Source organism: Myotis lucifugus, unplaced genomic scaffold (assembly GCF_000147115.1).
Source record: "Myotis lucifugus unplaced genomic scaffold, Myoluc2.0 scaffold_460, whole genome shotgun sequence".
Taxonomy (NCBI): domain Eukaryota; kingdom Metazoa; phylum Chordata; class Mammalia; order Chiroptera; family Vespertilionidae; genus Myotis; species Myotis lucifugus.
Genome location: NW_005871508.1, coordinates 450,492 through 469,297, shown reverse-complemented (window position 1 = coordinate 469,297; position 18,806 = coordinate 450,492). Strand labels below are relative to the sequence as shown.

At 56.9% G+C, this 18,806-nt stretch overlaps 2 protein-coding genes and 1 non-coding gene across 9 annotated transcripts in view; 1 reads left to right on the top strand and 2 right to left on the bottom strand.

Moving 5' to 3' along the window:
• RBL2 (RB transcriptional corepressor like 2) overlaps positions 1 to 16,137 on the top strand; it is a 36,236-nt gene extending 20,099 nt beyond the window's left edge. For 2 of the 5 annotated variants that reach the window (XM_023744399.1, XM_014445504.2), the window contains one exon: positions 15,424 to 15,877. The gene's annotated coding sequence lies outside the window, so the exon portion shown is untranslated. The other 3 variants (XM_014445503.2, XM_014445505.2, XM_023744398.1) reach the window with 3 other exon arrangements.
• AKTIP (AKT interacting protein) lies at positions 14 to 8,650 on the bottom strand. Of its 3 annotated transcripts, none has more exons than XM_014445506.2 (10): positions 8,559 to 8,650; positions 6,346 to 6,456; positions 5,030 to 5,235; positions 2,864 to 2,928; positions 2,687 to 2,787; positions 2,184 to 2,272; positions 2,014 to 2,112; positions 1,819 to 1,926; positions 961 to 1,021; positions 14 to 818 (listed from the first exon to the last, which is right to left on the bottom strand). In XM_014445506.2, exons 2-10 carry the CDS (start codon positions 6,385 to 6,387, stop codon positions 708 to 710), a joined length of 882 nt encoding a protein of 293 aa, XP_014300992.1. In that variant the 5' UTR covers positions 6,388 to 6,456; positions 8,559 to 8,650; the 3' UTR covers positions 14 to 707. The 3 variants fall into 3 exon arrangements, with proteins under 3 accessions (XP_014300992.1, XP_014300993.1, XP_006103127.1); XM_014445507.2 differs by having other exon boundaries at positions 14 to 815; XM_006103065.3 differs by lacking the exon at positions 8,559 to 8,650 and adding an exon at positions 8,149 to 8,188.
• LOC111823318 lies at positions 3,981 to 4,139 on the bottom strand. The gene has a single exon (XR_002826350.1).
• Positions 16,138 to 18,806: the final 2,669 nt, after the last annotated feature.

The following is an 18,806-nucleotide window of genomic DNA, read 5'->3' as shown; positions in this document are numbered from 1 at the left end:
TTTCCTGCATAAATGACAAAGAACCATCATTTATTGGTTTATTTTGTCTCTACAAAACACATTAGTCATTCATCACTTAAATATTTGACTTCATTAGAAACTGTTCTAACACTTTTTCTCCCTCCTGCCATAAAAATACAGTAAGTAATTTGCTTTAAAAAAAAACAAAAACTATGAACCAGTGTTCTGGCCTCCTCACTCCCCTAACATGCACCTGGTAGCGATTCGTAAATCAGTAAGACAGTGGGCTGAAGACTGAGAGTCAGGTGGTCTCCTGCTGAAAGTGCTAGTATGCTAAAGAACCTGCTTTCTCTACACCTTTCCTCTCCACTTCCTAACGTATGTACAACCGAGACACCCATTTAAAAATAATTCCGTAGTGCTAAACTCTGTCTACTCTAGTAGTTCCAAATGAATGCCACTTACCTTTAGCATTATATTTAGAAAAATACTTAAGCCTCAAGGTCCCCAATAATCTGGAGTACTGAACTAGATAACCACCCTAAAGACACTTCTGACAGAAGTAATAACGCGTTACTTAGAGAGAGGTTTCCAGAACTTGCTGTTAGAACCTAGCGCATATGGACACCACTGACGCCAGTCCTCGTTCGCACAGTTTACTCGCAGCAGTCCTGGCCGCCGTCAGCCTGGCCTCGGCCTGCGTCCGCAGGAAAGTGCCTGGTGCACCAGTCACCGCCGTCCCGCTCCTAGGTGGTTCCTGTTTTCTCTTCTTTACTGAAGGGCTGTACGGAGCCAGGCTTTACCCAGGACAGGCCGGCCACGTGAACACTTTTATTGTGCTGTTCTTCAGGCTTCTTCTAGGCACAATCAAAACAGACACCAGAAAGCGACCGATGAGATGTCAGCACTGTGCAAACCTGCCTCCCCACAGGTGTCTGTGCAGAATGAGCTTAGAAAGGGGTCAGCAAGTAGCCATCTCAGAAACGGCCAGCTACTCACCTTCTGAGTCAGCATCTTCTCTCTGGCTTCGTCGTGTATAGCAGGGTTCCATGGAGAAAAGCTTAAGGAAGAGAAAAAGATTTAAAAACTGCTTGGCTTACTAAATCTGCGGAACATCTGTTTAATACTTAAGCCAGTTGCCATAACAAAACCTAATAAGGATTTAAAGAAAAGTCTTTCATCAGTTGTCGACCTGTAAGTTTTAGGCGTTATCTAAATTATTTTCTCACATGATAACCATGCTTTGCAGAGTACTTTCCCCGGGTTAGCTCATTTAAGCCTCGAAACAACCCCTGAGGTACTGTTATTGAGGCACCGGAAAAGCAAGTAATTGTTCCAGTCACAAAGCCAACCACTCCGTCTGCAGAGCCCAAGCCTTTACCCACTGCGCTACGCTGCCTCCCCAGCACCAGTGTGCGGAGCGCTAAACCACCCATCCTTCAGGTCTGTTCTCCCGCCACTCGGCCCCGAGGTCAAGTGTCACAGAGCTCCAGCACCCACTGTCCCACTCTAGTCACTCTCCCCTATGCAGCTTCCCGCCCTCTCCACATCGAACGTAGACGGGCTGTGGCTGTTTCAGAGGGGCTCCTGCTGACACTGACACTTGAAACAGCACATCACAGGGTCCTCAGGAACCCAGAGTCACTAAATAGCTCACCACCGGCACAACGTGCCTGTCGATGGAAAGTCTTTTGTTTAAGGAGCCGAAGGGGTGTCTGAAATCTGTTACACGTAATGAGGGTTGTTGGCTAACAGGTGATACAGCTTCCCTTTCACTCCCCATTTTAGTTTAAGTGCCCCTGGACCATGGGAGCACAGGGCTGCAGGGTGCGGTCTGTCTAGGTAGGAACCACTTACCTAATGGCATAGGGGTCTTCTATTTTAGGCTGGTCAAACAGGCGGGCCGTGCACAGCTTCACACTGTCAACCACTTTACTTTTAAACAGATGAACATCTTTCTCATACCTGTGTTAAAAGTGTAAGTCAGAAAGTTACCCACGCGCTCTCCTCGGCTGCATTCTCAGATCTAGCTGAAGTAAAGCAGTGACCTACAGGACCGCAGCCTCGGGGTGCAGGGGGCTCGCCGTGTCGATCTTGTAGAACACTCTCCTCGCGTACATCAGCACCTGCCAGATGTGGTTGTGGTTCCGCCTGAGGGAGACAGGCGCGTGACTTAGGCGTCCCACTCACTCTGTCACTAAAGGAAACACGTAGTCACTCACCTCCACTTGGCAAATGCTCTCTTCACATCCAGTTCACCTGAGGAGGGGTCAACTAGCGGGTGGAAGACGGGGATATCAAACACCAAGCGCTGTATGGGGAGAGAGACGGAGCTTTCAGTGGGAGCCATGGAGGCAATTGGCCCACAGACGGGGGTAGGAAGAGTGTCCGGACAAGGCAGTCGTGCCAGGAGCTGCACTTAACTACTCTCCCCACTGTCCTGCGCCATGAAGTTTTGCAGGGAGGGGTGCTCTACCCAGCACCACGACCCCGAGTGCGGAGTCAGCCTCGGCGTGGCTGCGGGAGCACAGGCGCAGCTCCAGGTGGAGGCTGACGGGGCAAAGGACACAGCGAGGCACAGGCCCTCCCCCCAGAGCCCGAGGAGCAGACAGACATCTTAGGAACCATCAGCAAAGTGGCTGGTCAGGAAAGGAACCCAGACACCTTCAGCGCCCTGTGGGCCTCACTGGCCAGCGCACGGAGCCAGGCTGTAGCTCCCACTTACTGGGCAGTCGCCGTCCGGGTAGTTATCAGGGATGTACACTGTGAACTTAAATACTCCATCTTGGTACAGTCCGTGCCGAATGAAGATCACTCCAAACCACACTGCAGGAGAAGCAAGCGCGGTTAAGGCTGGTGTCAGAGGCACCAAACGTGCTGCCGCTGTAGAGAATGTGCTTACCTAGCGCTGAGCGGTAAGACGGCTGCACGTAGACTCCCGGCAGCTTCTGCTTCACCAGCAAGGTGCTGCAACAGAGCAGAGCAGGGCCGGACGGAGGTCAGTGACCGACCAGCCACCCCCGGTCCTGTTCTGGGAGAAACAGTCCCTAAGGGGCAGCCGAGGCCCTAACCCGACAGGCCCAGTCGTCCCAGCCCCGCACCTGGCCCCGGCGGCTGCCCTCTACTGGCTTCACCACCAAGAGCCCAGATTAAGAAATTCAAGCCAAACACAGGGACACACTAAGAATCAAGTTTTCCTCCCAGAAACCCAACTCCCCCAAACATCATCCCAGAAACTGAACTGGAGGTAGATGAGAGGACTGATCACGGTGCTGCTGCTGTGACTGCACAGCAGAGCTCACCCACACACATCCAAAAGCCACTAAACCCAGCGCTAGGAAATTAAGAATAAAGTCCCATGCAAGTGCCCTCACGGAGGTGATGCCTTCAGCGTGACCCCGTCCCTGGGCAGAAGGCCATCTGCAGGTTTGTCCGCGGTGTGCTTCTGCTCTGAACTGACCCCGCAGCGCAGACACACCCTCTGGGCCCGGGGTGGGAAGTGGTGGGTGCGCAGACAGGGCAGACACAGGCTGCTCGGGCTCTTTGGGACCTCGTCCCACCCCAGCCATGCCGGGCTGTTGCCTGCAACGGAGCCATGAGCCCAAACAAGTCAGGCTGGGAGCTGTAAGTGTGAAGTAGCACTGTGGACCTTCGTTGATAGTTCTTATTACCTATTTGCCTAACTTGAAAGCAGTCACTCCTTTTAAGTCACCAACATTGAGCGCGCCCACAGCAGCGTGACTGACAGATGCAGCTACCGCAGTAGTTTGCCAGAGGGCCGTTGTGTGTTCTGCGCAGACAGAAGGCTCAGTGCCACAATGGAAGCCTGTCCAGCGCACTGCCCAGCCTCCAGCACAGGGCCCCTTACACAGCCTGCGGGGCCCCTGCCACCACATCACACTCGGTCCTCAGACAGCGGCTCAGCCCCTCTGCCCTTACAACATTGGCGCTGGGACGGAGGGCTCGGGGGTGCCTTTAAAATAACTGCATGTACAAAGGAATTTTATTGTCTTTTTTCCAGGTATGCCACCGATTTATAACTCAGTGTCTTACACACTGGGCTTAGAGACTCAGGGTTTTGCTTTACTACGGCACTTGTTCAATCTAGTTATCAGCACACAGCGCACGCCTGCGACACAAGGCTAGGACACAGACAGCTCAGTTAGTATCAAGTGCTGTGTGCAAAGGAATTGCTAAATAATTGAAACTAAGAATTCTCCACACTTTCGCCCTTGGGACAGATTATTTAATCAAGTGCCACCTGCTCTCAGTCACCGGGAGCCCCGTGGTAGGCGGGCGCTGCACCATCACCTCCTCGCACCCGCGCACGTGCAACCGCGGTCCAACCTTGGTTTCTGCGACCAGTCAGCCCCTTCCTGCGCAGAGCCCACACCTTTATGATGTCCTGGTGTCGCCTCCTTCAGCTTTGGGAGGTCACACAGGAGAAGTCAAATCCCCTTTCTAGTGACAGGCCTTCTCTGAACTGACCAGTTCCAGTTCCTTCATGACTGCCTCCCAGGGCCTGGCTTCCCACCCCTGCCTACTGGGACCGCCTCCTCGGTTCGGGGGGCCTCTCACAAGGTGACCCCCAGAACGTAGCACAAAGCCTCCAGCGGGGCCTGCCCCGGGGAAGGCTAGATGGCCACCCTCCCACTGTCCCTCCTCCATGACCTCTCGGGAGGTGAATGCCTCACTTCCTGGGAAGGAAGACAAAATTAAGTCCCTGACCTGCTATCCGTCCTCACTAAAGCTTCCTTTCTCCCCCTTCATGCTCTCCAAACAGGCGTGGAAATCAAAGCACACATTTGCCTTCAGATCCTGTTTACCCAAGATCTGAATGAGAGCCATTACATTTTCGAGAACATATGACAGTCCTTAGGCCTTGGTTAGAAAGGCCATACTGCCTGCCATAGCCTCCCTCTGTAAATATCAAGGCTGACACTGCAGAGGTGTGAGTGTGAGCTCTGAGATTAAATGGCCACTAGGTGAGCCTAGTCCATCAGAGTACATTTCACGCTTTACCTTCCAGAATCATTCAAAACGTAACCAAACGGCTATAAGAACTTACAATTCTGCAAGGAGGGAGTACTCCAGGTAGAAGGGGCCGTAGGAAGCGTGCGTGCCATTGGTTGACTGTGCTGCTGGGGCAGGAGACGTGGGCTTCGTGATGGGCAAAGCGTTCTTGGGAATAGAAGGCAGCTGTTTCTTTGGAGCCGTGCGTGGAGGGCTGGTCTTCCCGTCCCCCGTCACTGTCTTCTCTTCACCGTCAGATCGCTATTCAGGACAAGTGGGGAGAGCATCTGTTAGGATGATTCTTAAACCACAGGAGTGTGTGTGCTGGACTCAGTCGCTGACCTAAAAGCTGGAATTGCTCTTTTGCAAGGACATCCTGGCACCAGGGCCGAGATGACTCGAAAGGCCTTTGTGCAGGGCCCTTATCCAGGGCAGAACAGAGCTGAAGCAAGACCAACACATTAGAAAACTCCTGTTGGCTGCGTCTTATAGAGACCAGGAAGCCAATATTCACGAGATTTAAGTGAAACAAAGAAAGAAATGATTTTTCCTGGGGGCCCCCAAAAGAGGGTCGGGGGTTACTAAACAGTTAGACAACTCTGCAAGACCAGCACCGTCCCTGAGCAGCTCGATGCTGCAGGTCAGGTGCTCAGCAGCTCTGCCTGACATTAGCGCTCGGGTTAGGAACAGGAAGGAAGCTGTTCTCTCACTTGCCATGGGTCCGACTGTGATCCTGTCCCTAATGCATACGTTGCCACAGTTGGACTCTCCCCCGCATAAACCATCGTCCACAGTAGAGAGAGAGGCCTAGGGGAGTCGAGAGAAACTACCGCCTGGCCGTTTAATTACTGCCTTAAATGTATGTCATGTGCCTAGAAAAAAGATGAGCAGCGGTGCCCTCAGAGCGGTGGGATTATGCATTATATTTGTTTTGTCTTTGCGTACGTTCGGCTTTCCTAAAATGTATTATTTTTTGCCACTAAAAATAGACATTTTATTTAGAAAAATTAAACCAGCGGCCTCGAGCCGGACTTGACCACCCTGGGCTGGCCTTTCCCAAGGCTTTCCTACCCACGGCATCTCGAGGTTCAGGGAGATGTGCAACTGCAGGGATGTGTGACAGTCATCACATGTCAGCATCGCCTACCCAAACAGTCCTACTCAGTGCTACCCGCGTCATTTCTATTGGAGATGCGACCTCCGTCTCAGAAACTAACTTTAATCCACAAAATAACTGGTTCTCAAAAGTAAAGCCTGAACTAGAAAAACCAGATGATCTTGTTAAGATTACAGGGCAACCCGAGTATGAATTCTTTTGGCCTCTGTTCTTATGCAAACGGTTTCCTCACCACGTATATCAGCTGTACCTACTTTGCGTCCAGAGCTTGCAGACATGCTCCAGAAAGGGTTCATAACGTGCGCTCCACACAGAGAGGTGCAGCCGCCTGCGTCATCCAACTTCCGTCCCCAAAGTCACGTTACCTGCAAATGAGAGGGGAAATAGACAACACCAAAAGTTAAGACTTCTGAAATAAGAACTCAATGTGCCCCTCTCCATAGAAATACAACACACATTATATAACACACAGTTACAAAAACCCAGGGGAAAAACGCCTTCAGAAATAGTTTCCTTCAGTAACCCCTCCGTCTTTTGACTCCAATGTCTTCCCCCCTTTAAATACCTACAGGAATCTGGGTGCCAGTGCTTGGCCGGGATTCAGAATACTCAGTGACACAGCTCAGCTTTGGTGCCAGAAACGCAGAAGCTCCGGGCTGTGACAGTCGCTGCTAGGGTGCTCGTAGGCATTGGACTGGGAGGCCAGGTTCAGAATGCGCTGTACCCGCGTGACTCCAAGTCTAGCACTGCTCGGGGTTGTGGGAAATTAAAGGCCCAAAGGGGCCGATTTAAGCGTGTCCCCAGTGAGTTGTCTTAAGCACAAAATGATTCTCTCTAGCGAAAGTAGCAGCCAAAGAAATAAGAAAAAACAGAGAGGGCGACCGGGGTCTTGTCAGGACCATTCCCAAGAAATGACCTTTGTCAGCTGCTTCAAGTACGGAGACGGCAGGCCCTGCGCCCAAGGGTGCAGGTGCAGAGAGGAGAGCAAAAGCTTTCCCGAAGCTGTACGGTCACAGTCGGGGGTCGCTGGCTAAGAACACAAAGGGAGGCCTAGGAAACCAGCAAGCCGAGCTCAGACGGCACCGTCCGCTGGGGCGGGGCCCAGGGAGACTGAGCCCCTTCTCTCAACTCCTGTTGCCCGGAGCAGACGGCTGCTGGTCGAGAGGGTCAGCATTTGACTAAACCGAGCAACGTCTTACTAAACTCCGGAGAAGCAGATCATTAGAGACCCAGGTCCCAGATGTCCCTATTCAGCAAAAGTGTGTTCTCTGCACGCCTGCGACACCCACAGAGGTGCCAATTAATGAGGTCTGCTTTCCACGACACTGCGCCACCCGGTAATTAAGTCACAGGAATGAGGATGCTGGCTGTCCCACCAACCTGTTGACTTGTAGCCAGTAAATACCAACTTATTGCCAAGAACTGCAAACCTGCCTTTAAAGATGACTAAGATGAAAATCGTTGGGAGGAAAAAAAATGTGGGGGCACCAGCAGCCCAGTGTCGTCTAGGACAGACCTGACACTGATCACAGCCCTGGAAATTCACGGGGTGGGTGAACCCCGCAAGGTCCCCTCCGAGCGTAGCCCCAATGCCCCTGCCTGGAAGAATCCACCCTCCTAGAAAGGCACACTGCCCACTGCCCACTGCCCACTGCCCGTGCCTCCAGCAGCAGCAATAGCACCTGAGAAGTGTAGCCCCTTTTCGGGACTAAGACACCGGTTATGGGGTGTCTCCCCCGACTACAACCTCTCCAGCAGGGGCGACAGATGGGACATAAGGTCCGCCCTGGCGGTTAGGACACCGCCTGGCATGTCTTTGCATCAGGCTAAGGAGGGGGTCTCGGCCCCTCCCGGTGAAGCGGACAGGGCGATGCCAGGGTCCCGCACGGGCTCCCGTTAGCACATCGCCGCCAACAGCCTCACGTTCCACGTTAGGGGCGCGGAGCAGGGCCCCGGGAGGAAACGGAGCAGCCTGGTCGGGCGGCTCGCTGGGGGCAGGCGAGACAGCACGGGCACAGGGCGGAAACCTCCGCCTGGCGCGGGGAATCCGGACAAACCTGTCTCGGCTGATGCGACGCGGGCCGGCCTCACGGCTACCTCTCCGGGCGCCGGCCGCGAGCCCGTGCCAGGCTGAGGGTCTCGGAGGCTGGGCGCGCCCCGCCCCGCCCCGCCCCAGGGAGGGCTGAGGGCCGAGGGCCGCGGCCGTGGGAACGGGGCGGGCGGGGCGGGACCTGGATGGGGCGAGCTAAGCCTGTGTCTACCTTCTCCCCGCCGGCCGGGCACCTGGCCCCGCTCCCCGCTCCCCGCTCCGGGACAGACCCCAGGGCCTTCTCAGCAGGTGCCGGCCGACATGGGCAGGTGCCCAGCCTCGCCCCCAGCGGACAGACCGCCGGCCGGGGACGCTGGCAGCGGGTGAAGGACGACGCAAACCCCCTCATGGCCACCGGTCGGCCTGGCGGCGCCTCACCTCGCGGCCCTCAGAGCAGGGCTCCCCGCCGCTAAGCACCCTCGCGTCCGGACAGCATCTCTGGTCGCGGCGGCAGCCGCCCCTGCCCGCTCCGCCCGCCCTGCCCCGCCCTATTCTCCGCGACGGGCTCCGCCCTGACCCGCGCCCCCAAGCTTCCGCCCAGTCCCCGGCACTCACTGGCTCACAGACCTGTCTGTCAATCACGTTCTTCCGGGAGCGTGGGGGGGGCGGGTCAAGGGGGGGCTCCACTCCGTTCTGCCAATCAAATCTACTCCGCTCGGGGCCAGGCGCCTCCCTGGCACCTTGAAGGACTGACTGGTCGCGTCCCGGAAGTGTAGGCCAGGGAGATGGAGGGGGCGCCTGTCCACAATTGGGCCCGGCGTCAGCCAGTCACCATAGAGACCCGCCCCCCTGTTTATGCGTAACCTCGAACCTCGAGGGTGGGGGGGGACGGCCGTGGACGCTCGCCAGTCTGTCCACCCGGGCTCACCTGCCCCTGGTGGGCCAGCCAGCCGTGACCGCCACGTGGGCCGGGAAGCGAGGGTCTGGGGGGGGCGGGGGGGACGGGACACCTGGAGGGAGCCTTATGTAATACAGAGGGACGCCGCTTTCCATGCCAGAGAGGAGGAAGCTAATGGGTACTGACCGACGCCAACCAAACGCCCCTTGAGGGTAGCCTGCGAGGGGCTTTGGAAAATGAACGTGTGGATCCCGAGAAAGAAGGTACCCCCTAGAGGGGTCCTGCTGGCTCACTGGGCTCAATGGAAAAGCAGAGCAGAGCAGCCATTCCCCAACGGGGCCCTCCGCAAACAGCACCCCTGGGAGACGCCTGCACAGAACCCTGTGTTCCTGCATCCCAGCCAGGCCTTATAAAGGAATGCCTGGAATCCTATTTCAACCAATAAGACCGATACTTTCCCTGTCGCATCCACTGCACAGCTCCACTAATTAATCAAAGTGACTCATTCTGACCAATCAGGACAGTGGTTTTTGGGCCAATCATATTGCAAGGATTTGGAGTCTTCATTTGCATAAGGCAGGCCAATCAGGGACCAGGGGCGGGGATTTCTATCTGTATAAGTCAGCTCCCCTCGGGCCAAGGGCATGGTCCACATTCCGCCTGCACAGACCCCTGGGGCTGCCTCCCTCCCAGGGCCGCCTCACAGGCCTGCTCTATCATAAACGAAACTGTTTCCTTCCTTCACCACCACCACCTCCCAAATCGGGGATTTCTGTTGGCGCTGAACTGGTACCATATGGTTCCGAAAATATGGGGGGGACGAGTAGCAGGAATTTACATTTGTCACAAGTTCCTCTGTGATTCTGGTGCTGAAGTTTGAGAATCTTTCCCGAGTCCCTGTAGCTTCTGGTCCTCTGATCCTTCATTTTTTATTTTCACCTCCCAAGCCTTCCCTTTGGTCTGGAACACCTTGACCAACTCTAGCGCTGCTCAAAAGCTTTCCGTTGAATAAGAAGTCATTGCTGACTGAATACAGTCTACACTCAGCTCATTCCCATCTCATTTCCCACGCTGGTCCCCAGACCACTTCTGTGACTGTTGCCATTGGCTTTCACACCTTGGAGCCTTTGCTCACCCCGGTGCCTTCTCTTGGGATGCTCGCCCCATCTCCGCCTCACTCAAAAGAGGAGAAATATTCTCTAACTGGGTTATTGTTCAACTGTGGTCGCCTTTGAAATGCTGGTAAAAGGGCCTCTGGTTGAATGGCAGGCGGCCAGTCTCCTAATGTTAATCCCCAGGGTAGGTCCTGAAGTCCAACTTCCTCCCCCCCCCCACCCCCTTCCTTTTGTCCAGTGTGAATGCACTCGGAATGCTGTCATGCCCTTAGTCTGTGTCTCCGTCGGTGTAAACAGGCCAGCAGGACGCCCTTTCTGGCCGCAGGTGGTCTCCCTGGGCACCTCTCTGGCTTGCAGCTCATCATCCTCTCCCACATTTTTTCTCCAATCTCACTCTCTACTCTCTTCTTGGCAATCTCATCCCTACCCCAAGCTACACCCAGGGCTCACATATATTTCTCCAGCTCAGACCTCGCCACTGGGCCTCAGTTGAGTGTATCCAACTGCCCACTTGGCCCTGATTCCTCAGACACATATCAGTTAGAATCCCTAGGCCTGCGCACACCAGGAAACCCAACTCACACTGGCTTACATGGCAAGGGGGTTCCCCCGCCAGTAGGGCGGGCCACAGCATGGCACCCCCAGCTCCGGGCACTGCTTTCCTTGCATTCCCGGGAATGGCATTTCCGGGCAGGTAGCGAGATGGTTACTGCCCTTCCAGGCATGCCCAGATGGGGCGGCGTCCAGCAACACAAGATCTTTTTCTCCCCATGGTCTCTCGAAGAAGAGCAAGAGGACCTTTTCTAGAAGCAGTGACCAGAGATGAGTCACTGGGTCTCTGCCCACAATCAGTCAAGGGAACGCGGAGTGAATCTGCGAGAACTGGCTCGGGCTGATCAATGTACCCAGGTCCCTGGACTTTAGGCGAAGGACTGGCATCAGATCTGTATCTGGGAACGGCCACTGTACGGAGGACAGATCGTACGGAGGCCCGCGAGAGTAGGCGCGAGTTTAGGAAACCATGGCAATCGCTCAGCAAGAGGCGAGTTTGACGGAGGCGACGGAGAAGTGAATGACTTCAGAGACAGTTGAGAGGAGGAGTGGACAGGACTTGGCTGTGGATGAGCTATGGGGACTCGGGGATGAAAACGCGAGGGGGGTGTCATGGAGGGCACCTAGATTTTTGGCTTGAGCTCCTGGATGAATGGTGAGGCCATTCACGGAGATGAGACACAGTGAACCGCACTGCTGATGGGAGGGTGGGAGCGGGAACTAGCGGTTTTGAAGAGGCGACGTTTGGGGTGTTTCTGTCAGTGCCCTGGCTTGTGTACCCACACCACTGACCTCTCCTTCATCGCTGACAGAGACTCAGTTTTGTTGAGGAGTCCCACCCTCCAATGGTTCCCCATCACTCTTAGGTCTGAGACCGAACTCCCTGTGGAGTCTGTGGGCCCAGCAAGGCAGGGCCAGCACCAGGGTAGTCCCACCCGTCCCAAGCTCCAGCCTCTCCCACTCTTAACTCCCTGGAGGCATGATGCTCCCCTGCCCCACCCCTGCCCCGCCCAGCCCTGCCATTCGAGGGGGTCTTTGCACTGGATGTTTCCTTTGCCTGAAAGGTCCTCTCCTCTCCCCCCCCCCCCCCCATCTCAGCTCAAACACCACCTCCTGAGAGCCATTTTATGTGGGAGATGGCTCAGTGTCTCTCCCACACCGTCCTGTACGCTCCCCGGGGCAGGAACCCTGTGTGTTTTGCTCTTCATGGCTCGCCCCCTCTTTCTGCGCCGGCTCAGTGCCTGCATGTAGTAGGTTGGAATGGATATTTGACAAAGGAAAGGCAGAGGCCATTTGAATACACTTAAGACGCCTCCTAACCTGCATGCCCCAAGGTCTGCAGGGCCAAGTAGCTCATCAGGAAATGAGGGTGATCTGTTCTAAGGGAAGTGCGGAGGCAGCCTGGGGTACCGCTGACTTTAAGACTAAACTCTAAGTCCTGGGAGGGAAAGCCAGCTGAGCCTAACCCCACCTGTGAAACACTGTCAGTCCCTTCGTGTCACTTTCATCCGTCTACATTTGGGAGCATACGTGATAGTTGCGTCTAAAGATGAATTCTTCTTGCGTCAGGGCTTAATAACTATGTGATCTCTGAGTCGTCAGGAAACCAGCTCATGTTCTAATCCCCCAAACAGCCACTGAATCCACTCATCTCTCGGTTTCTGGGAAACGGATTGTATGGAGCAGGTCACAGATTTACTCCTAAAGGGAGGAGGATGGGGCTACGTAACGGTCAGGTGGAATGTGTATGCACTCAGATGCACGCACACACACAAGCTGGTACCTTCCCCTCAATCCATCTGCCCCCAAACCCTGTCGTGAAAGGATTCCTAGATCGAGGGTTACCTGCGTCCCTGACGACACATATGTTCAAGATACATTTGGTGATCACGTAGCTGTGAATTTATTTTGAGATGTCAGAAAAAAGTAACGTATCAAAAGCATAACTTTATGGTTAGCAATGTTTCGGTTGAGCCAAAGTAGGCGTTTACGTTGTTCTAAGTGACTAGACTTAAGGGAGGATCTCAAACAAGCAATGCTGGTGGTAATCCTCAGACGTGGCAGGAATCATGGTTTTTGACGACGACTGGCGCCTGAGGAACACTGTGTGTGGAATGACATGGCTGCCTCCGTCCTCACTGGCCATGGCCATGCTTGCTGATCCGATCCCACTGTGCTCCCACTTTCTGGCTGTACCTCGGTCCCCTGTTCGGTCCCGGTGACCCGGCCCTGAGTGAACGAGTGAGTGGAGAGTGCACAACCGGAGGGACGGAGGGATGCATTTCACAGAGCACCGCCTGTCCCCTCTAAGTCAGAGAGGCCGATGGGCTACCCTGAATCTTTATGCCGCGAGGAAAAGCAACCGGGACACAACCTGGCGGCTCCCAGAGGGCCAAAGAGAACCACTGATTTCCTCTGATGGCCAAACCATAGCACCCACTCCCTTGGCTTGCAGATAACCACCCACCAAGAGCAATCGTCTCTTTAATTGGCCTTATCTTTGCCGAACCACCTCACGCTGCGGTTCCAAAGCATTTGGAAAGATAAAGGCGTAAGGTTAGTTAGAGCTAGAGGGACAGATTCAGAGAAAGGCAACCAGAGACAGAGAGAGAGAGAGAGAGAGAGAGAGAGAGAGAGAGGGAGAGAGAGAGAGAGAAATTCGTCCATTGATAAATATGGCAGGGTTCGCCGTGGGCGGGGCACTGTCCAGCCATAGACGCCTCTGTCCTTACAATAGGCCAGTGGTCGGGAAACCGCGGCTCGCGAGCCACATGCGGCTCTTTGACCCCTTGAGTGTGGCTCTTCCACAAAATACCATGTGCGGGCGCGCACGTACAGTGCGAAGTTGACTTAAAACTTTAAGTAAAGTTTATTAAGTTAATTTTAGGGAACGTTGTGGAGTGAAAGAAGATGTAGTGTTGAGGATTGAGAAAGGTATGTTGAGATGGTTTGGACATATAGAGAGGATGAACGAAAGGAGATAGACGAAACAAGTATACAAGACGAGTGTGGATGGGAGAGTTGGAAGGGGTCGACCTCAGTGAACGTACCTCAATCAGATTGAGGACGTTTTTAGCAAAGGCCAGCTTAGGCGTACCCTAATTAAGTTAATAACAATGTACCTACCTATATAGTTTAAGTTTAAAAAATTTGGCTCTCAAAAGAAATTTAAATCCTTGTACTGTTGATATTTGGCTCTGTTGACTAATGAGTTTGCCGACCACTGCAATAGGCAAACAGTGATTGTGAAAGACAGGGCGTCTCAGCGACCTTGAGAGTCTGCCCCCGAGAGGACAGGTCACTGTCCCTTACCCCAACTTGTCCTCATGGACGTTCAGTCCCACGGGAAAGTAGAGCACAAGGACCATCCATCCTCACACCCACCACCCGGCCTCAGCAATGCCCAATGGCGTTGCCATAGTTCCTTTTCCTAATGTTTTCCTCCCAATCATTGAAACTAACTTGCAGTCATCGTGACCTTCACGCCCATCACCCCAGCGTGCATCTCCTAAGGGCAGGGGCCGGCCGGGAACCAGCCAGCAGCATCCTGGAGAAGTCTACCTTCCCAGCCCCGCTGCGGGCCACACCTGTTCGAACCGTCCTCATGGTCACACATCATAAAAGGCATTTACAGTCCTCATTCTCCTAAGCCAGGATCCAAGCAAGACCCACTGCTGCGTTTGGTGTCTCTTTAATCCCCTGCTTCTAGAACATCCCTCCCCCACCCTTCCCCAGGACTATCTGAACAGACCAGGATGCCGCCTAGCTTGATTCCCCACCCCTGCATCTCTCTAAGTGGTGGGGCCTGAGGACCTGGGGTGTGTTGTGGGGGGCGCGTGGGTGAGGCGCGTATATGACCCCTGGAGGGAGGGGGGGCGCATGAGTGAGGAGCTTATATGCAGAACTGCCTCCTGGTGATGGCGCGTCCACATCGGACACAAACGCGCCCTCTGCTGGCGGCAGTGAGTTCCACGCCTGCGACTGTAAATACCAGAGACCTGCGAGTGTTCAGGTGGGGACGCGGCTAGTCTACCCCCCACCCCCACCCCTTAAAGGGGGACTTACTGTGGATGACTGTCCAGCCCACTTGCTCTCCTGGCCCGCCCGCTGGGTGCCCACCCGCCAGCGGTTCGGAGACACTAGGGGGCGGGCGGCGGCGGCTGCAGCAAACGCGCGTGCGGGAGGCGGCGGGTGCTTGCGCGGTGCACGGCGCACCTGCTCCATCCACCTGCGCCAGGGCCCGGCTCAGGGCCCCGCACACGGGCGTAATGTCAAGTGCAAGAACGTTCACCTGTTCTCCTTCCGATGTGACAAAGCGCCAAACATTCCTAACGTGCGGAGGACAGAAAAGAAAGGCTCGGTGACGGAGGAGTGTTGCGGGCAGGTGCGCGGGGACCCTGTCGGGAATGTGACCGCAGAGACCTTAGGGGAATCCTCACGGGTTCAAATGAGTGGATTTCCCCAGTAATGGCAGCAGTTTCTCCGACGCCGTTTATCTGGCCCTTCCCTTTCCAGTGATTTCTCGGGACCCCCCACCCCCATCCCTGCCGGGGGAGGCTGCGGGCGGGAGGGCGCCGGGTGGTTGAACAGCTCAGGGGAGTGGCAGCATCTCCTCCTGGCGGGTGGCCGAGCGCCCTCTGGCGGGCAGTGGGGAGAATGCAGGCGGCGAAGCAGAAATGTTCCTTTTCTCTGAGAACGCTGGACTGTGCACTTTTTAAAAAAATATATTTTATTTCAGAGAAGAAGGAGAGGAAGAGACAGATAGAAATATCAATGATGAGAGAGAATCATTGATTGACTGCCTCCTGCATGCCCAGCACACCCCCTACTGGGGATGGAGCCCGCAACCCAGGCTTGGCCGGGATGCGGGTGCGAAGAGGCCGCACAGGAGGCGGATTCACACACCGAACAGGCGCAGCCCCTCGGCCATGCGTCTGGCTGGACGCCGTGGGACAGCGTGACGGTCCCCCCTTTGCAAACTACACGCCAAGGAACCCCCAGGCAGGGCCGCCCCTCTGCGCAGGACGTGCGGGGCCCCCATGCTCCGACCGGATGTAACCGCAGGGCTAAGACCATCCTCCCCGCCCCAACCTGACCTGACCTCAGTCTCACCCTGACCCCGGACACAGCCTGCGGGCTGGGACTAAGGTCACAAGGCTGACCCCAGCTGAGATAACATCTTATCTGAACTGTTTCAGCTCTGGAGCCTGCAGGCCAAACACGCCCTTGGCCACCCATCCCCCACACCGGTTCTGGACCTGGTTCTGGACCTGGTTCTGGCCAGGGAGCTTGGAGTTGCCCTCAAGACCTGAAGAAATGATTTATTCCCCACCTCTGACCAATCAGCGCCCAGCACGACCCCACCCCCCAACCCCCACTGCCATGTGATTCGACCCACACACTCTGTACCCCTCCAGCCCCAATAAATGAATCAGCGCCTTTCTGGATTGCAGACCCTGCCCGTGGTCCTCTGGCCAGAGCATGGGGGATGGGGGGGGGCGTGTGGGGAGGGGGAGTGTGATGGGAAGGGGGGGCGGGGCGGGCGGTGCATGGAGGGTGGTGGGTCTGAGTGGGTGTGTGCCCTGTGCGCCTTGTGGCTGCGGGTGGTCAGCGAGGAAGAGGTCCAGGGGATGAGGGGGTGAGGGGACAGCGAGGCCCAGAGACCATCCCTCCTTTCACAGATCACCCTAGCCTCACCCCCAGCCTCATCCCCAGCCTCACCCCCTTTGCCTGAAGAGGAGGGAGTAGCAGGGAAGCCGCCTGTCAAACACTTTCTGGGAAGTAACCCAGAGCAGCTTTGGGCAGAGGACAGGGTCTGTCGGGGGCACGGCCGGGTGGAGGCCGCAAGCCCGGGAAGGGCCTGAGCTCCTCCTGGACTGGGACGAGGCCGCGCCGGAAGCTGTGGGCAGAGGCGCCCCTTCCGGGAGAAGTGCCTCATCCGGACCCACAGAGACCAGCGCAGCCTCAGGACTTGAGGGTGAGGATGGCGAGGCGTGGAATTGCTTCGCTCCTCACGCGCCCTTGTTAGACACGGACCCGCCTGGAAATGCAAGGGGACGGGCCTGCGCCCACCCCACCTCCCTCGGCATTCGGGGCGCAGAGGTGACCCATGTTTGCAGGAGCCGCGTCCCAGCCGCTGAATCCGCAGGAGCAGAGGGAGGAGGCACAGAGGGCCTTCTTCCCCCCATTTCTGCATCTCCTCCCGCCCCCGGATTGAGCCTGACACCCGGCACGTGCCCTGATGGGGAATCAACCACGACCCCCTGGTCCCAGGTCCATGCTCAACCACTGAGCCGCACCGGCCGGGCACTGCAGATCTTAACCCTCCGGTTTCCTGAGCCCAGCCCTGCGAGAAGGTTGCATGAGAAAGTAGCTGCGGATCCGGACGAGAGCGGCCGAGACAGAGACGCCGCATGTCCCTCCGTGACCACGTCAGCGGCCTTCCCATCCGCCCTCCTCAGGGATGCCTGACCCCGAGGGACACACGTCCACCGCGTCGCCTGCGCTGCTGTCCCCGTGCTGCCTTCTCCCTGTCCCTGCCCTCAGCCCGCGGGCCTCCTCTCGCTCGGGCTCCTTGTCCAGTCTACACGCCGATGGCTCCCGCCCCGAGCCTGCAGCCTGGGCCTCTCCCCGGAGTCCAGGCTCCTGCCCCCGCTGCTCACTCACCATCCCCACGGGGACGCGGTCGCCTCGAACCCCGGGCCCTCCGTGGGCCCCTGCCGTGGATGGCCAGACCCTGAGCGTCTCCCTCCTCTCGCCGGTCAGCAGGCCTGGGCCCTGCTTCACCCATATCCCAGTCCAGCCGCCTCTCAGCACCCAGGCTGCTCCCAGGTGCCCGGCCCCTGCTCACCTGACCGCCCTTAAACCTCCCCTCGCTCTCCCGCCCTTTGCCCTGCAACCCCCGCGGCGCGATCCTGTTAAAGTCTAACCCGGGCCACGTCTCTCTTCCGTTCAAAAGGCCAACGTTTCCCTCTGAGTCAAACCCAAAGTCTCTGCGTGTCGTTCCGGCGAGACCCACCTCCCCCCCGGCCCTCCCCGTCCTGCGGCCTCATGGCCACGGCTCTCCCCTCGCTCCCGTGGCTCCCTCTAACCAGCCGCGGGTCTTACTCGTATCTTGTATGTCCTCAGTGTCCCTCCCCGGCTGTCCGCCCCCAGGAGGCAGGATGCTGGTCTGTCTTCTCCATGGCGGGTCCCCAGCACCTAGGACAGCGCCCGGCACCGGGCTGCTCTGAAGTGGTGGCTGGAGGAGTGACTCGCTGCCTGGCTGCCCGGCTGGCTCCCGTCAGCGCTGCCCACCCGGGGGTTATGTGGTCCTCACACAGGGTTCTCAGAGGCGCTTTGATGGGTGTAACCTGCCTTCTGCTTACCAGGCTGCTTGCCTGGGCGTCACCAGGTGTGCGACTCAGTGAGAAAGTAGCTGCGGTGGGGAGGGGAGGCGGGGACAGGACACTCCTTATGTGACAGGACACCCCCTCGCGCCCAGCTCAGCCCTGGGATCTGTGAAAGAACAGCCTTTTCTGCCGTGGCAGAGGCAGGGAGGGACGGGGACAGAGGGGTCCCAGCGCCCTGTCCGGCCAGGGACAGCCCTCCGGCTCACACAGCACCCCGCCCGCCCCGCCCTCGGAACGCACTGTCTCATCAACTCAAGTCGGCACCCAAGACACAGTGTGTGCCTCAGACCTCGGGGTCAGGGGTCAACTAAGAGGAGGGGGGATGCCCACGCTCCCCTCTTCTCCCCTTCAGCGGCCCCTGGGCCCGGCCTGTCTGGGACACAGCTTCCCAGGGACAGATGGGGGGGGGGCTGCTCTCCCAGGTCTTTCCAAGCGTGTGGGGAGCACGCGGGGTCCTGGGCTTGGCCGCAAAGTGCCGCTGCCGGGGTGCTGGCCTGAGCCGGCTCCTGGACACTGGTCCTCGAGGGGCCTGGAAACCTGGGGACGGCACTGTGGCCCCAGGGCCGGGGGGGTTGGCGCTGCCCCTCCATCCCAGCACCACTTGCCCATGGCCTCCTGGCAGAGCCTCCTTTCTGCCCCTCAGGCTGGACTGGTGCTCCCAGTGCGCACCTCCCAGCCCCCAGTCTCAGCATCTCTCTTCCTCCCCAGGCCCAGCCTCAGCGGACACATG